The sequence below is a fragment of the Microchirus variegatus genome (genome assembly GCF_963457635.1).
Source record: "Microchirus variegatus genome assembly, chromosome: 10".
NCBI lineage: Eukaryota > Metazoa > Chordata > Actinopteri > Pleuronectiformes > Soleidae > Microchirus > Microchirus variegatus.
The window spans coordinates 12110482-12127813 of record NC_139811.1 but is presented as its reverse complement, the minus strand read 5'-3'; the positions used below and the strand labels follow the sequence as shown (position 1 = coordinate 12127813).

At 41.0% G+C, this 17332-nt stretch overlaps 2 protein-coding genes across 2 annotated transcripts; one reads left to right on the top strand and one right to left on the bottom strand.

Moving 5' to 3' along the window:
* Positions 1 to 2896: 2896 nt before the first annotated feature.
* LOC310933384 (GTPase KRas) lies at positions 2897 to 7064 on the top strand. Its single transcript, XM_083896862.1, has 5 exons — positions 2897 to 3172; positions 3914 to 4026; positions 4433 to 4611; positions 5402 to 5561; positions 5659 to 7064. Exons 2-5 carry the CDS (start codon positions 3916 to 3918, stop codon positions 5770 to 5772), a joined length of 564 nt encoding a protein of 187 aa, XP_083752988.1. The 5' UTR covers positions 2897 to 3172; positions 3914 to 3915; the 3' UTR covers positions 5773 to 7064.
* Positions 7065 to 7752: 688 nt separating this feature from the next.
* On the bottom strand, positions 7753 to 16524 carry pold1 (polymerase (DNA directed), delta 1, catalytic subunit; the record flags this gene model as incomplete). Its single annotated transcript, XM_083897102.1, has 27 exons — positions 16409 to 16524; positions 15489 to 15677; positions 15102 to 15215; positions 14804 to 14944; positions 14578 to 14703; positions 14293 to 14461; positions 13934 to 14048; positions 13265 to 13394; positions 13004 to 13170; positions 12799 to 12903; positions 12504 to 12644; positions 12289 to 12399; positions 11994 to 12185; positions 11801 to 11889; positions 11566 to 11682; positions 11373 to 11486; positions 11138 to 11285; positions 10545 to 10640; positions 10309 to 10446; positions 9752 to 9927; positions 9450 to 9602; positions 8990 to 9092; positions 8742 to 8874; positions 8369 to 8482; positions 8119 to 8171; positions 7930 to 8027; positions 7753 to 7840 (listed from the first exon to the last, which is right to left on the bottom strand). Exons 2-27 carry the CDS (start codon positions 15673 to 15675, stop codon positions 7753 to 7755), a joined length of 3318 nt encoding a protein of 1105 aa, XP_083753228.1. The 5' UTR covers positions 15676 to 15677; positions 16409 to 16524.
* Between the last annotated feature and the right edge of the window lie 808 nt (positions 16525 to 17332).

Below are 17332 nucleotides of genomic sequence, written 5' to 3'. Positions count from 1 at the left end.
GTCTGTAATGCTTTTTTCGTTACGACAGGCTGCCCTTAATGCGTATGTGTGTGTGCATTTGTGTGTGTGCCAAGGCGACTCACTAAATCTCACCTGGGTCTGACCTAACTAGGTCACGTCCAGTCGAACGTATGGTTCACAATGCCTCTATATCCAGTAAATCACCTGACTCTTTCCATTTGTGCGTGCCTGTATGTGTGTGTGTGTGTGTGTGTGTGTGTACTTGTGTGTGTGTGTGATCCCTTTGAAAAAGTGGCCCAGGATGACAAGTCGAGTGTGATGGTTCCACTGCCAACTGCTTAACCCGAGTGGAACAATATACAGTGGTAATATTCCCAGGAATTACAGCATGTGTCTGTGTGACTGACTCTGACTCTCCCTCTGTTTCTGTTTCCTTCTCATTCTTTAATCTTTGCTGGTGCTGTTTTCAATGTGTGTGTGTGTGTGTGTGTGTGTGTGTGTGTGTGTGTGTGTGTGTGTGTGTGTGTGTGTGTGTGTGTGTGTGTGTGTGTGTGTGTGTGGTTGTTGGATGCAGGTGCTTGTGCAGAAACAGGGAGCATGTCTCAGTGAGCACAGCAGTGTCATGCCCAGGCTGCTGCTCGCTCTATCTCTCTCTTTCTTCTTTTTACAAACAGACACACTAGCACAGTCATGTGCACCATGTACAGTGCACACAGGGAGTGTTGGCACACTATTTGATATTTATGTGTCATGCTTGACTGGTTTTTCTACAGTGACAGCTACATGACCTCCTCCATCTGATCAAATACAAGTCATTCTGACCACATGCACACACAGGCCCACTGTTCCTTCCTACTCAAATGGCAGAGTGGAAGGGAATCGGGCTTGTTACCGGAGAGCCCCTGAGCAAGGTGCCCAACTACCATTGCTTCCTGTGTTCACTACTGATGTGTAAAAAAATGCAGAGCTTAAATGTACTGTCAATAATTAATCATTGCAAATAGGTAATCATTGCAAATATATAACATAATTCTTGTCTCAAATTGTGTCCCAGTTGTGGTGATATCTCACCAGGAAATTGTCCTTCATTGCATGTCCTCATATTGTGAGCATTGAAGTATATTTTAAGGCCGCATCCTCAAACCAGCAGAATCTATTATTATTATTATTCAATGTGAAGACGGTTTTTGAAAGAAAATAATTCAGAATCCTTAACAAGATTAATTTAAATCAAATGCAGGAAATCAAAAATGTCGGCATCAGACGATGGATTATTTAAAAACTTGACAAAAGCAGATTACCGTGTAGTTTTGAGTGATACGTGTCCATGACATGAATGATTATTCCAGTTTTTTTGGTTTTTTTCTAGTGTTGTATCAATGTATTATTGCTCAAGTTTCTTCTTTGTCTCAGTTTCAGTGTCGTCGTCCTCCGCCCTGATGAAATGTTTAGTTACCTGATGGGAAAACTGTGGGAAATATTCTATGTACAAAAGAGGTATATGTGAGAAATCCTTGTGTATATTAAAAAAAAAAAAAAAAGTTTGAAATGGTGTCACTATTTATTGCACAATCATGTCATTAAGATTTGCCACCAAATCAGCACGATGACGCGTTAAATGTGTGTGTGTGTTTTTTTTGTAGTTTTACAGCGTTGGTTCAGTGCTGTGCTCTCCTCCTCCAGCAGGACAGATGGATGCTGGATTATCTCTGTGATTTTAGGCAAAGATTAGATCAGAGAGCAGATGCACGCGGTGGGAGAGTGAGCGAGAAACATGGACGTCGGTATCAAGAGGCGTGAGTATGATGGTGGAACAGAGGGTGGGGGCTGTGTGTGTGCGTGTGTGCGTTAACCAATTGTCAAGCAAACCTAACTTTGTGAGGACATTTTGTTTGGTCCACCCAACTTTAACAAGATTTTCTGAGGATTAAGACCTGCTTTTAGGGTCACACTAAGGTTAGGGTTAGTTGTGATGGTTAAGGTTAGGGTAAAGGGCCAGTGAGTCCATTATGTCTATGAGTGTCCACACAAAGCATGCAAAACCTGCATGTGTGTGTCTTCTCCTTAGGACCTTTTCTGGTATAAACAGTGACCTTGTCAGGACCAGTAGTCCCCATTGAGCCCATAAACCCAGTCCTAATGAGGTAGTACATAATTTCTGAGGAAGTTAAATGTTTAAATGATTTGTTTGTTTTTCATTTATTTTACAAACAAAAAGAAAACAAAACAAAAGCACAGTTGTCACACACAGTTACAGTTTATGATTGTGTTTTATGATGGCTACAAGCTTCAATCATGGATGTCTTCAATGAGGTGACGCAATTTCATTTTATGACCACAAGGGGGCAGTTAATACTCATGTATAACCCACTTCCTATATGTACTTTCAAAATAAGATAATTAAATTCATTTTCTGTGTGTGGGTATGTGAAAAAGAAAGACATGAAAAGAAAACATTCACATTCTTTTACAAGCAAAATGTCATAGACCTAAATATGTTATATAATATGGATATTATATTACAACTTTTTAAACCGTTTAAACCTCATGTAACAGAAAAGTAATGAAAGCAATTGTAATATTTTAATAAGAAGTTCTGGTGTTGCCTATACTTTGTGCGCTGTTTTAATTTCTCTTTTAATTATTTTAACTTTGTTGCTTTTTATATATTATTGCTGGGGTTTTAAATGTTGTCTTTTATTTTTAAGGAGCAGAGAGGAACCATCTGTAGGGAGAAAAGCAATGCTGCCACGCCCAGTTGGGGCTCGTCCCGTTTTTTGATTGGATGTGATGACTCGCTTTGGGCGGGGTCATTATCTATAGTTCGATTTTGATTGGCTCTTGACAACGTCAGTTTTCTCTGCGGTCGTTTCATTGGTTGTCTGACGACAGTTACCGTGAAAGTCCTCTGTTCTTACAATGAATCACAGCCAAGTCTAAATAACAGCCTGAAAGACGCTTGATTAATTTAACGTAAAGTTACATTTTTGTTGAACAAATAGCGTCGGGAAATAGTCACACGTATAAGTAGACACACAGTTACAGCCAGGAGAAGAAGTTGTGGAGTGTTTCCTGCATTTGATATAAATGAGGTGTTTTTTGAACAAGGAAATCGTCCGAGGCTAACGTAATGTAGCAAGCTAATCTCGGTTAGTAATCTCAGTTATCCATCTGCCAACTCTCTTCGCGCAGACTGTAATCCCACACTGAGGTGAGTTTAAACACTTCTGCTTGCTCACTGCCACTTTTGTCGACTCTTGTCACTTTGAAGAAGAGTTAACACGGACGACAACTAACGTCAGCGGGTTTTAAAATTAAATCTGGGTCGGTCTCTTCGCCATGTCAGTTCAGGGAGGAAGAGAGCAACAGGAGTCCTCTTGCACGAAATTAGCGAAACACGCGATATGCGATAACAATGACGATGACAATACTTAAACGTGTTAGTTTTCCTGCTTTGGTTCGCTGCTGACATAGACCCACACGCTACATATGCACACTTAATTAACAAAGTGCAATATTTCCTTCCCAACAACGTGGTTGTATTGGATGAACAATGAAAATCGTAACACACCCTGAAATGAGTTTATGTTGCACCATAGAAGTACTCCCACTACTACATATTTAACACGTTTTGTAATCACGATAAAAAAAATAACTTGAGTAAATCATAAATGAATGCAAACTTAATAAGTTAAATCAGACTGCTGTTTCACTAATTGAATGTTTAAATTTTTATTTTAAAATATAGTCCAATATTTTGCAAATGATTACCCTTATCTAGTGCAAAAAAACTTGCACAAAAAAGCTTATATATATATGTATATCTAAAGTGTATATATGTGTGTATATATATATATATATATGTGTGTACATACATGAATTTACACACACACACACACACATGAAATACATGCCCTATGAATAAACTACCTGAACTTGAAATCCTCTCCAGGTATGACCGAGTACAAGCTTGTGGTGGTTGGTGCAGGAGGTGTGGGGAAGAGTGCTCTCACCATTCAGCTCATCCAGAACCACTTTGTGGATGAATATGATCCAACAATTGAGGTGAGTGTTGTCGACCACCGTTTTGGACGGGCAGATATATAGATGTTTTTAGCTTTATATATACACACATAGTTGAACAGGTTTACCCAATATTGAATATGTTTAAATCTGTCCGACACGTGCAGCTTTACTCACAGGTTACTGTACTTACTGTAAATATTGTGAAGTTTCACACATCATTGCCTGCCAAAAATGCATTATTTGTGGTTTGAAAGAGATTCAGGTTTCAGCAGGTTCATTGCAAAACATTTAAATCGACAAGGTCTTGTTGCTACACGACGGAACCACGCAACTATCAAAAAAAAAAAAAACACATGCGAGTCACTATGACGCAATCCACTGCCCGATTTCTCTGAAGACATGTATGGCCGTGCTTGCGCACAATCACGCTCGTGCTCTGTTACAGGACTCGTACAGAAAACAGGTGGTGATTGATGGTGAGACGTGTCTGTTGGACATCCTGGACACGGCAGGCCAGGAGGAGTACAGCGCCATGAGGGACCAGTACATGAGGACAGGAGAAGGCTTCCTCTGTGTGTTTGCCATCAACAACATTAAGTCCTTTGAGGACGTTCACCTCTACAGGTATAAGGATGCTTTAAGGTCACATGTTCACTGCACTGCAAACTCTTGTATCTCCGTAACTGGTGAAATAATCTGAAGCGAACGCGTCAAAGTTGTCATGTCATCTGTTGCGCCACACTGCGAAATGCATGTTCAAACCACATGGCACTACAACACTGTTTCCTGACTAGAAGCAACAGCATTTGTAATGATCTTTAATGCATGTCTAGACAACGTTGTAGTGGTTAAAATTCACTTTTTGAACTTGTATCCAGTCAATTTGAGCTTCCATACTAATTTTAATTGCACAAATAGTCACTTTTATTCCATTTCTTTGTTCAATGTCTTGCTTCTAACCAGTCATAATGCATCTTGTTCATGTGACATTAAACATATTCAGATATTTAAAAGCAAAGAGCTGTGACTATTTTCAAACAATAGAACCTCCTTTAAATCTTCATACTGTCTGAAAGTTGTCTAAGTGTGTTTTCATGCTGAGAAGTCATGAAGTTTAAGCCCCTGAACCAAGTGTCTTCTCTTCTACAGAATTCAACACTTATTTATTTTATTTTTCTTATTATTCAGTAAAATGACTCCACCTGTTTTGTCCTGTGATGCAATCATTTTTTCCTTGGACTTGTGATTCATGTCGCTCTTTGTGTGAATAGAGAGGGTGTGTCGCAATGAATCTCCAAATCGATGGCACTTTTGTGTTCATACCATTGATATGCAAATGCATTAGTCCTCAGCTGAGAAATGTGGGTGTCTCCCATCTTGAAGGTGACGTTGCGTATGTGTGTGTCCTAATCAGAGAGCAGATCAACAGGGTGAAGGACAGCGACAGTGTCCCCATGGTGCTGGTGGGAAACAAGAGCGACCTGAGTACCCGCACTGTGGAGTCGCGACAGGCGCAAGAGCTCGCCCGAAGCTACGGCGTGCCCTTTGTTGAGACCTCAGCCAAAACCAGACAGGTATGGTACAACATATGGTGACACCTATATTCACTTTGTACGGATGTTTGGGTAAATTAATCACCGTTATGCACGTAAACTTCTTTCTGGTGTGCAGGGAGTGGAGGAAGCTTTCTATTCACTGGTGCGGGAAATTCGAAGATACAAGGAGACCAACCGCAGCAACAAGAAGAGCAAGAAGAACTCTCAGAGACGTTGTTTAATACTATAGCGAACCACACACACACACAGAGAGCACCAGGATCCCTTATGGCACGTGTTTCATGCTCCATCTCTTACGCTGCTCCTCCTCTTACTTTGGAGGGCTTCAGGTGTAGCAAAATCCATTTTTTTTACTGCTGTCACAGATTCTACTAACAGTATGCTGCCACGGGGGTTTCCCATTAATTCATTTATTGTGCAGTCACTGTTCTGTTTCGATGATCAAATGATGGGAAACAACACTTTTGGGTTGAATTTTTCTTTAGGTCAGCATATGTGAAAACTCTTAATTGGATAATGTGGTAGAAAGATTTCTTTCCAAAAACATGTGAGAAGTTATCTGGATAGAAACTTGTCCATTTGTAGGTATATAATTGGGCCAGTTTGTTTTCAGTCCCGCTTGATTTCAGGGGGTCAAGGGTTTACTATGGTGCATCGCTGCACTTTGCGCTGTTACATCAGGTTATGATTTGAACTCCTGGATTTAACACGGTTCAGGTGAATTGTTCGATTTACATCAGACTTCACAAAAACGGCAATATATAGTGAATGAAAGTGGGACATCTTCACCAGTAACAAAACCAGTAACAGAACTGTGTTCCAGACTCTTAGGTGCACTTTATCCATTTCATATTGTGTTTATTAGTGGATAATTTGGGATTAGTGATTAATTGTACTTAAACAGATTGAGAACTGTCAAGAGACTGGTCGAAAGCCGATTCCTGCTTCCGTAATTTCACGCCTTCGTTATCATTGGAAGTGTCCTGCTGTTTGCACAATCCACTCAGGTGCACTATATTCCAAAGTCCACTTTAGTGCCATTTTTTGTTAGTTAACTGCAAGCACCACCAACACACAGACTGTGTTCAGAGCATGTAGTGTGTGCAAATATCCCTGTGATGACATGGAACCAAGTGTTCTAAAAATGACCTGGGTTTTATGACTCAGTCTGACCATGGGCCTTTGTGCATGGAGTTTGCATGTTCTCCCCATCTTCCCACAGTTCAAAAAACACACAGAGGTTAATTGAACACTCTAAATTGCCTGTAGATGTCAATGTGAGAGTGAATGGCTGGTGTCTATGTGTTGGACCGGGGACCTGTCAGGGGTGTACCCTGCAGCAGTAGACAATAGATGGATGGTGAACTTTGATAATTACTCACTCTTAATGCAGTTGATTGTTACATTTCTATTTTTGTAACATTGCAAAAACCAGCATCGGCTGTCCACATGACGTCATCCATATCCAAGGCTCCTCATTTCTGGAATTTAATGCAATACAAACATTTGATGTGATCAGAACACAGCTGTCACTGTATTGCACTCTTCTGTAACCAACAAGTAAATGTCTGTAGCTTTTATGGCTTGTCTGTTTTGTTAATCCAAGATCAATTTTGGCGTTTAAGACATTGTGTTTGGGAATTTACCCCAGCTCTGATTTGTAACCTTTGAAAATAGGGCTGAACAATTAATCGAAATGATATCGAAATCGCAATGCGGCCCACTGCAATTTTCAAACCGCAGGAGTTGCAATATTTATTAAAGCCAAAATGTGTCAAAATATAATTTTAGATTAATTGTCTTGATCTATTCACATCTTACGCTACAGACTTAAGAGAACTTCTTCTTACAGCTCTACACAAATATAAAAGAAAAAAAAAAGATATTTATTCAAAATTGTTCAGCCTTATTTGTTAATATAGAGCTCCTCTAGTAATATCTCGTAAGAAAGGAGAAATAAACACAATTTTCCTCCCCTAATTTGTGCTGAGGTTGAGGTAGATCAGCAGGTGTGTGTTTTGAGGTTTAAGAGAGGAAAGCAGTCAAGTGAGAGATTTATTTATTTTACAAAAACATACTACACAGCTTATCCATATTAGAAAATATAAAAAATAGTATGATATATGCATTTTTACAAGCACCAAAGACAAAGTGAGGAGGAAAAGAAATGAGGTATAAGAAGAAAGAGTGCGTTTTAAACGCCTCTTCCTCACCACCCGAAACGAGACACCAGCTTGCTCTGGTCATCCAAATCTTTCTGCACCTTCTTCCTCATGTAGAAGATGGGACAATCCCGGCTGCAGAGGAGACAACAGCGTTATTTGACATAAAAGGCCCCCATAAATACAGTATTATACATGACGTGTGCTTGTCTGCGTGTATGTACCTGGTGCAGAGCACATCCTCGTGAAGGGAGCCCTGACAACGCTGACACTGAGTCCAAAGACGGGAAAATCGTTCCTCGAGTGCATTCAAGTGAAAAATCTGCAGTTTACAAGTAAAAATGTTAGTATTTGCTTTGAGATATAATTTAATTCTACAGAAATCAAATGTTGGAAGTATTATTGATGCCTACCTCCTTTTGGTACAGTTCAGACTCCTTTTTCTTGCAGTAGTCGCACACGGCCGCTGTAGTGACACACAGATGTTACATTTTGCACGTACAGTGCTGTACAATTCCCACCCAAACGCAACTTGTTCCCTCCAAAATAAATATGGCCAGGTAATTTTTCAAGCTTATTTTCCAGGAGGGAAAAACATTCAGTTTAAAATGAAGTGAAGTTCCTTTTTTGTCTAAATCTGACAAAGTTACTGATTACACTTACTGTCGGACTTCAGCACAGCTTTGCAGCCGATGCAGGTGCTTCTCTTCTGAGCAAACGCCATGAGGCCGCCGACTTTTGACGTCAGGACAGTCTTGCAGCGCGTATGGTCACCCTCTGGCAAAGAGCACATAGTCAAGAGTGATGTCACGATCCAAAAAGCATACATTTGATGATACTGAGGTCTATAGTTAGTAGTTAATACTTTTAACAGTGTGTAACATCAGCCACTAAGAGGCTCTCGAACAAATCAATAATGACATATTTTGATGATTTGGGGAAGCATTGTGGGAGTCTAATTTTGTTCCCCTGTACATTTGCGCTATTTGGCTAACATAAGTCTTATAGATGTGTGTGTGTGTGTGTGTGCACTTACTGAGCAGGATGTTCTCCGCCTTGCTTTCTCCCAGGATCGGCTCAAATATTCTCAGCAGTGGCTTGGACAGCTGTTGTTCCAGATAATATTGAGTGTCGATGGGAATGTTGTTCTCCAGCACATAGATCGGGTCCTAAAGCAATCAGTCAAGTCAGGATTATTATCATCATCATCATCATCAGGATATACACGTTGTAAATCAACTAAAAACAAAAAGATAAATGGGTGAAAGATAACGTATAACAGACCTCTGACTTTGTGTAAGCTGCTGCTCCCTTTGCAGCCTTGATGATGACGTAGGGAACTCGATCTCCCAGGTTGGGGGCGCTGCCTGCATCCCTCTTCCTCATCCTAAAATGCATCAGTATTGTCAGTTCATGTCATATTTTCTATGGCTACAATGTCTTAATCAATTACTAGTTTAATTGTCAACTATTTTGCTTGTTGATTTGATTGTTTGGTTATTTATTTAACTAAAACAAGCTCTTTTCAGCTTCTTAAATGTGAATTTTTTTCTGGTTTCCTTGATCCTGAAAACAAAGAAATCAGTAAAACCAAATTTTGACTCATAATTTGAAGAATCGGGAAACACTGATCAACATTTCCATGTACAAGTCCTCGACTCATCAAGATAGAAATTTACAAAATAATTGCAAGTCACAGGCCTAATATTTTGCCTTAAGGCATTATTTAAAATGTGGTACCGACCTCTCTGCCAGCTCCACGTGTGCCTGTTTGCCAGCGTACTCCTGAGCGGTGCGCGTTAGCTCCTTCGTGATGACCAGCTGGCTGATGTCAATGCGATTACAAAGAAGGTCTGAGATCACTTCTTTGGCGTGAGCCACTGCACCCTGAGGATCCCTAAGAACACACGGCATCAGTTGTAACTAGTTATCCAATAGATCAACGGCTCTGGTTAAAGCTAATGAGAGAGAGAGAGGGTGGGATGAACGGATGTTTTCTTCTTGAGGAACAAAGTAACAGTCGTGGATCTTAAAGGCCGATGTTACCTGTCTATGAGGACTCTTTGCAGACAGGTGCCGATAAGGTTAGCCACCAGGGGGCAGTTATCACGGCGGACAGTCTCGATGCCTTTGCAGTCCATCTTGTCGTGTGTGTCTTGACTGGAGGAGAAATACAGGCCAGCGTAACGCTTCTTGTTGATCAGCAGGTATGGATAGTAGACCTGTGAACGTGACAAAGACCAGGTCAGAACACCCACTTCAATCATCATTAACAGAAATGTTAGTTGATAAATCACTTGTCACCTATACACCATCCAATTGTTTTGTGTTTTCCATTAAAAGTCACACTTCATCAAAAGAGTTGCAAAATGAATAGAAAATATAGTCAATGCTAGAAATGGGCCTCTATACACCTATGTACATATTCCATTAAAACATTTGCAGCTAGAATAGTCGTTTACCACATTAACGATGTATGTGGAGTGGATTTCTGATTCATTTAATGTTATATTCATTGAAAAAAAAAGGTGCTTTTCCTTCAAAAATAAGGACATTTCTAAGTGACTCCAAACTTATGAACGGTAGTGTAAATTAAATTGTACCTTCTCAAACTCCAGTTTGATCGGTGGAGTGAAATGTGACGACACCCACGCCGCTGCCTCCGTCCCGACATCCATGGCCTCCTTGACTGTTGCGACTCCGAGCTTCACCATGACAGAGTCCGTGTCCCCGTAGATGACCTGAACATCAAACAAACAGGCACGTGTATGTACAGTAAGTATGTTGAATATTTCAACCAGAAATAAAAAAGGGGAGGGGGGTGTCTGGTGTTCCTCACCTTGGCGTCACCTTGGTAACCATTGGCGATGGTGTACCTGGACTCCACCAGCTGTTTGGTTTGTTCAATCATCTGCCTTCCGAAACCTGTGACGCTCTGGATGATACATGAGGAAACTCCATTTAGTTTTTTTGGCTGTTCTGAGAATCTGAGAATTTGCTGCCGAGCAAAACTGCTTTTGGAGTTTTCATCTCTCTCTGTGAGGATGTTGTGTATCTAACTAGGTCTACTTCTCACAAGGCAGCACAAGGCAGTCTGCTGTGGTTGATTTTATCATCTGCAGTCGATCTTTGCATTTGACTCTCCATCCTACATTTCTCCTCCACCTGTTCTGTGGCTTTCTTTTTCAAGCCTTAACTTCGTTTTACATCTTCTTCGTCTACTGCTTTTGATCCGACTTCACGTCTTTGCAGATTTAGTAACAAAGAAAAAACATTTGTGCAGAACCATAATTGTAAAGATTTGACATATTTTAAAGGAAAACAACAGTCGTTGACCCTCTTTTGTGGTATGTACATGTACATGTACATCTTATATACATTTACTAGCTGCATTTGTTAACATGTTGACATACAGCAAAGTCAAGTACTCACTTGGGAGATCTCCAGACAGGGCAGCTTGCCCACCTGGGCACCGGTGAAGCCGTAAACAGAGTTAGCACTGATTTTCAGGGCCAGCTGACGGCCGTCCAGCACCTGCTTCTTGAATGGGTCAGTTTCCTTCTTCAGCTCGGTTTTAGCCCTGTGGAAACACAGGTAACGGTACTATTCACTATACTCAAGTGCAGCTCAGTTTGTTGTTGTGATGTATTTTCAACTAATTCAATACCTCTTTCTGGCAGACAGCAGGTTCTCCAGGATTTCGGGTAGAAGTCCTTTCCTCACTGAAGCCTTCACAAACTGATCGCCAGTCGGAGTTTTGATGAAGTCCTCCGGTGAAAGACTAAAGACACACAACCTCTTCAGCTATCAATACATTTGGACATGCACATATTCAGCAACGACCCCTCAATGACGCTCACCCTAATTTATCCACTGAGCCCTTCTGCAGCAGAGTGGTGTAGCACAGGTTGTGCGCCATCATGATGGATGGATACAAGGAGGAGAAATCTAGGGTGGCAATGGGAACACTGTAGTACCTTTACACAGAGAGAGAGAGAGAAAGGCAGTGATGGAAAAAGACAATGACTTCAAGGGGAACATCTTCTAATAATTTAAAATAACAAACAAGACCAGAGAAGAGAAACGTATATATACCCTTTCTCTGGCTCAATGACAGTTGCTCCTGTGTAGTCCTCTCCAGTCTCGGTCTTCACAACAGGCATGACCAGGTCCTGTTTCATGGCCTAAACATGTACAGACATTACAGGCGTTTAAACCTAAGGACTATAATGCATCCAAGAACTTTATCTCCCGCAATGTCTGTGCCACATGTCTCTGCCTTTGTTACCTGTCGCAGCAGCTGGGAGACAACTTTGATTTGCTGTCCTCTCGACAGCAGGTACGTGAGCGGCACACCCGTCACTCTGGCCATCTCCATGTAGTTGATCACGCACATCAGCTTCTGCAGCAGACGCAGGGGGAGGTAGGCGTCCTTCAGGCAGTACACGGCCAAACGTCTGCGAGTCTGCTCGTTGCCATTCTGAGATTAAGGAGGAGCAGAGAGGAGCACAATGGGTGAGTGACAACTTTTAGAAATAAAAAAAAACAGATTGCTTAAATACAGAGTAATGAGGAGAGGTCACCTGCAGATCAGTGATGATGGAGTGCTGTACGTCTTCCTTCTGTTCTTGCAGGAAGTGGAAACTCACAGCGTTCAGCGTGTATGAGCGCAGTTTATAGTCCCGGAGGAGAACCTGGTAAGACATTTTATATTTAAAGACTTTCAATCTATACAATACACTATAAATGTATGGCGCTTTAACTATTAATTCTATTTTGCAGGATATCAAGTTCGAACCTGGAGCAAATCAAACTGAACCCGGCCCTCCATATTTATGATCTTGTTCTCTCTCCGGCCCATCTGCTTGCTCTGGATGTTCAGGTCTCGCAGGACTGACTTGATTCCTCGCACTCGGCCCAGGTATGGAAACAGAGTCACCTGAACACAAAATACAACACATTTTACACAAGAGTGTAATTGTCAAAACTTGATGAAGAGCTTAAGTATTTCTGCTACAGATGCACTTTATAGTGGTAGTTAGAAGCTTAACAAATTGGGCTTCGATAGTGTAAATGAATGTGGTTTATCTGACCTTTAAAGCAGCTGCTCTGTTCAGCAGGTAGGGAAAGTCAAAGTTTTGAATGTTATATCCAGTGACGATGTCTGGGTCCACCGCCCTCAAAAACTCTGCCCAGCTCTGCTCACGTGGACAGAAAACAAGACACAAAACATTACAAAAGGAAATGAATAGACATTTGTTCTCGGAATCACTTCCGTACTGAAGCGGACAAACTCACCTGCAGAAGCTGCTTCTCCTGCGTGAAGCAAAATATCTGAGAGCCCACGATGCTGGCGCAGGACTGCAGGGTGAACACGGTGCGAATGAAGGGCTCCTTCTCACCCTGACGCTGCACCATAGAAGCAATCTGAATCACAGGATCTTTATCCGCCTCTGGGAAGATTCCTGGAGAGAAAACGGTGAAAGCCAGCTTTTTTAAGTTCAGCACTTGCCTTAAACCAACTACGACCAGGCCAGACGTAAAAGTAAGAGCCCCCACCTTTCCTTCCTGCACACTCAATGTCAAAGCTAAGGACCCTGAGAGGTGCAATCCTCTGCCAATCTCCTTCTGCTGGGTGACTTATCAAATCTGTCCATCCCACGTCCACCTCATACTGACACAAGGACACCTGACGGACAACAAGCCAGGAAGACAATTCATACAAGACAATGTGAAGACTGCGTGATGGTTTTTAAAGGAAGTTCACATTGGTCATTGTTAGGGATGTGAATCTTTGGGTGGCTCACGATTCGATTCAAAATCGATTCTCTGTTCAACCGATTCGATTCATACGATTCTCGATTCAAAAATTGATACAATGCATAGTGTGTTAAGGCAAATTATGGCATCAAAACAATACAGTTTGTATAAGATAATGTGATAACGTGATCACACAAAGGCAAACTTAAAACAAAAGTTAACATTTATTCATTCAAAACAACTTACTTACTGTACAACTAAAATAACTTGCATAAATAAAAGCTTAGACTAGCTGCATTTTTCTCCCAGAAGCTACAAAAATAAGCTGTACACAAATAATGCAAACGGGTGTTTTTCTAAAATCTATTTGAGAAGTTTATGAATCGATTCAGAATTGTGGATGATTAGAATCGCGATTTTCCCCCCACCCCTAGTCATTGTAGTATGACCGGTCTTGACAAGACCTACCTTTCCTGGGTACCGAGAATTAGTTTCCCCCATGCTCTTCTCCTCTCGTACTCTGTATTTGCCTTTAGGAAGTTCAATCCAGCAGCATCCCACCACATCGCTGTCTACCATAAACCTGGCAAACACAAGAGAGGTTCATTCATCTGAAAAATGTGGCGTCAAATTTACTTTGTGACAAAAAAAAACAGTTATAGCATCATTAGTTACAAGAAGAAATGCTGAGATATTGTATAATATTATGAATAAAAGACACAATATGGCTACAGATTAGTATTTAAGATGTAAACACCACATGTTTATACCAGAATGGCTTCATCCAAAAATCTCAGCGTGCAGTGAAGAATTGTAAGCATACACACCTGATTTCAAAATCTATATTAGCCTCGTATGATTGATAACTCTGGATGGGGAAAGGTCCAAATTTGATGCCCTGCTCCAGTAGCCTCTTTGCAGGGGCAATGAGACGAGGCATTGCCATGGTGATCCGCAAGAAATCCAGATTGCGTTTACCATGGTAACCATACATGCCTGTAAGAAACGGAAAAAGGTTACATCCACAAATGATAATAAACACATAGAGACATTCTAATTGGATTGAGACTCATTGTACAAACTTAATAACAATGGAAATCACTTGTCCTTACTCTCTTTGCGAGTGATATCCACAGCCAACACTGTGATGGAGATGTTGTCTTTATTGGAGCGCATGTCCTTCAGCACAGCAGAGTTCAGCTCTCTTTGGAATTCACCCAAGTAATCGGACTTGAAACCTTTTCAAAGTAAATAGAAAGAGGGTGATTAATGAGAATTAAACATGCTTTACCGCTAAAAGGTGACAGTCATTGTGAGTGTTCTAAATCTAGCACTCACCACTTGGTGCAGGGACATAGAAGTAAGGTGCAAAACCATGGACATGGCAACAGACGCTGTTGCCGCTGTCGGTCACACCAAACATGCGGATGATTGGGACTTTTCCCTGTGATTGGCCCGGCATGCCCGCCACTGCGAAATCTGCAAAACACAAAAGAATACACATCTGACACTATGCTTTTGCACATGTTAAACCCAAACTTGGTGATGTGTCCCTGGGTAAGACAATTAACCCCTAAACTGCTCCTGGTGTCCCTGTACAATTTTGGATTCAACAGAAGTTCTCTTTTGTAATTACCTAAATAATAGTCCAGATCAATCTGCTGGAACACCAAATTGTCAGATGAAGGCTCCAGTGAAGGGGCCTGAGGTCGTGGCCATCGAGGATTAACGTTTGCGGAGAAAAGGTTACCTGAAAGAAAAAGAGGGAATGACAGAGGCAGAGCAAATATTAAATATTTAGCATGGTGATGATAAAGTTGAGGATTGATCATCTGTGCCACAGTCACCATGTATTATTATTAGCAATGCAAAGCAACACGTACTTAATTTCCTTCATGACAGGATTAGGATTATGTAGTACATGTATATAAGCGCAAGTGTGTGAAATATGGACATTATAACTGTGAGTTATAATCATTTCTTTTTCCACCTGTGACTGACTGATCTTGTGTGCGACACTCACCAACAGGAATGACGTCATGTCCCGCCTGTCCCTCCGTATCCTCTGCCTCCATCTCGGCTTCTTCGAGCATCAACAATTCCTCCTCAAACTGCGATGGACTGTCTTCCCATTCACTGGTTGTTTTGCCCCGTTTGGCCTGAGATGTGGCACCCTTTATCGGGCCACCATTGCGTCTTTTGAAATCCATGCCTGCAAAATAAAAAACAATGTAAGGACATGTTGGGGAGGGGTGATTAATAAGGAAACTGAAATAAGACACCAGTGATTTTTTAATTGGCTAGTATTAACTAAATCGTGCTTAGTTTTTTTTGCCATGTGCTGAGTGTATTGTTTATGAAAGAGATGACAATGTCATTAAGTAGCTATTTAGTTTTTTCCATTCACGCTTGACGTTTTGAGCTTCTTCCAATCAAAGGTACAAGAGATAGGATGCATGACGTTTGAGCACAACATTAAACAGTCATTACACATCAATAGTGCTGAGGAATTATGAAAGGTTTGATGCAAGTGTCACATCTGGATTAAGTACAATAACACGACAAAGGGGAGAACAGATGGCAAAGAAGTGATATTCTGATACATTAAATCATGCATTGTTGGAGAAATGCGTTCAACTGACTGTCGTGTTGTTGTCAGAGAAACACATCTATTGTACTAACTATAATGTCAGCCATTAAAGATGTTGTTTCCTCTCTGAACATTAGCATAGTTAATCAAACGACAGTTGGATGCACTAACGGCAGATGTGTGAACAGTGTAAACAAAACACTGCTCTGTTAGACATGTTATTGATTCGATCGATGTGGGGTTTATTAAATCCAGGACATCTGTTTTGTTTTGTTGCGAGCTAAAGTAGCCAGCTAGGAAGCACACGGGGGTTACAGTCCACGCTAATCACACACAAACACAGCGGGACTGACCTGCGTGAAATGTGTCCACAGGCTGCTGCCGTATCTGATTAATAAACTCACAAATACCTGACAAAAACCCTCGTCTTCACTGCGGCCGGATACTGACAACAGCTCCCGCCACTCGCCTTCAATTTGTGAACTTTCACCGGAGAGAGAGCGCGGCAAAAGTTGTCGCCTGCGCACGACGCTAAAAAGGATTGGACAATGACGTCACGAAAAAGGCGGAAATGCAGCGCGTATAGAGGAGGAAGTTATCGTCACCTATGATATTAAAAAGACCGTGGATTGGCGGCAAAATGACGTCAGAGCGGAAAGGAGGGAAAATTATGGAATTCGATTAGTGTGTGGTTTGTCACAGAGGGAAAAATAAATACTTGAATTATATTTTATAACAATTTACGAAAAAAGGCGTTCAAGGCGTGCACGTAAATACAAACGTATATACATAGATAGATAATAATAACAATAATAATAAAACGTTTAAAAAAACCTTTATTGATATTGCATATTTAAAAACACAGTTACATTGTTCTTTAGAGTAAAGCCATTTAACCTTTATTAAACCTTTATAGAAAGTCACATGATCTATCAAACCTGACAATGATGGTGATGATCTGATTCATTCGTATTAATGTTGTACTTTCCCTTCAGAGACTCCATCCAAACACAGTGCCATGCTCAGTGACACTTCAGCACTGCAGTTTTTTTGTTGTTTTTTTGTTTTGGATGGGATATCAAGACACCATGTGACAGCGGGGCCATGTGCTTATTTTCAGCAGCTTCACCAAGATAGAGCCTGACTCAGCCCATGTGATCTGATCATAGGTGGGTGGACATGGGGTTAGACACATAGCAGCCAGAGGGTAAAATAGCTATAAGGTTACCATTGGATAACTTATTATTACCATTTTTAACAACCTTAATTTTCTTTTA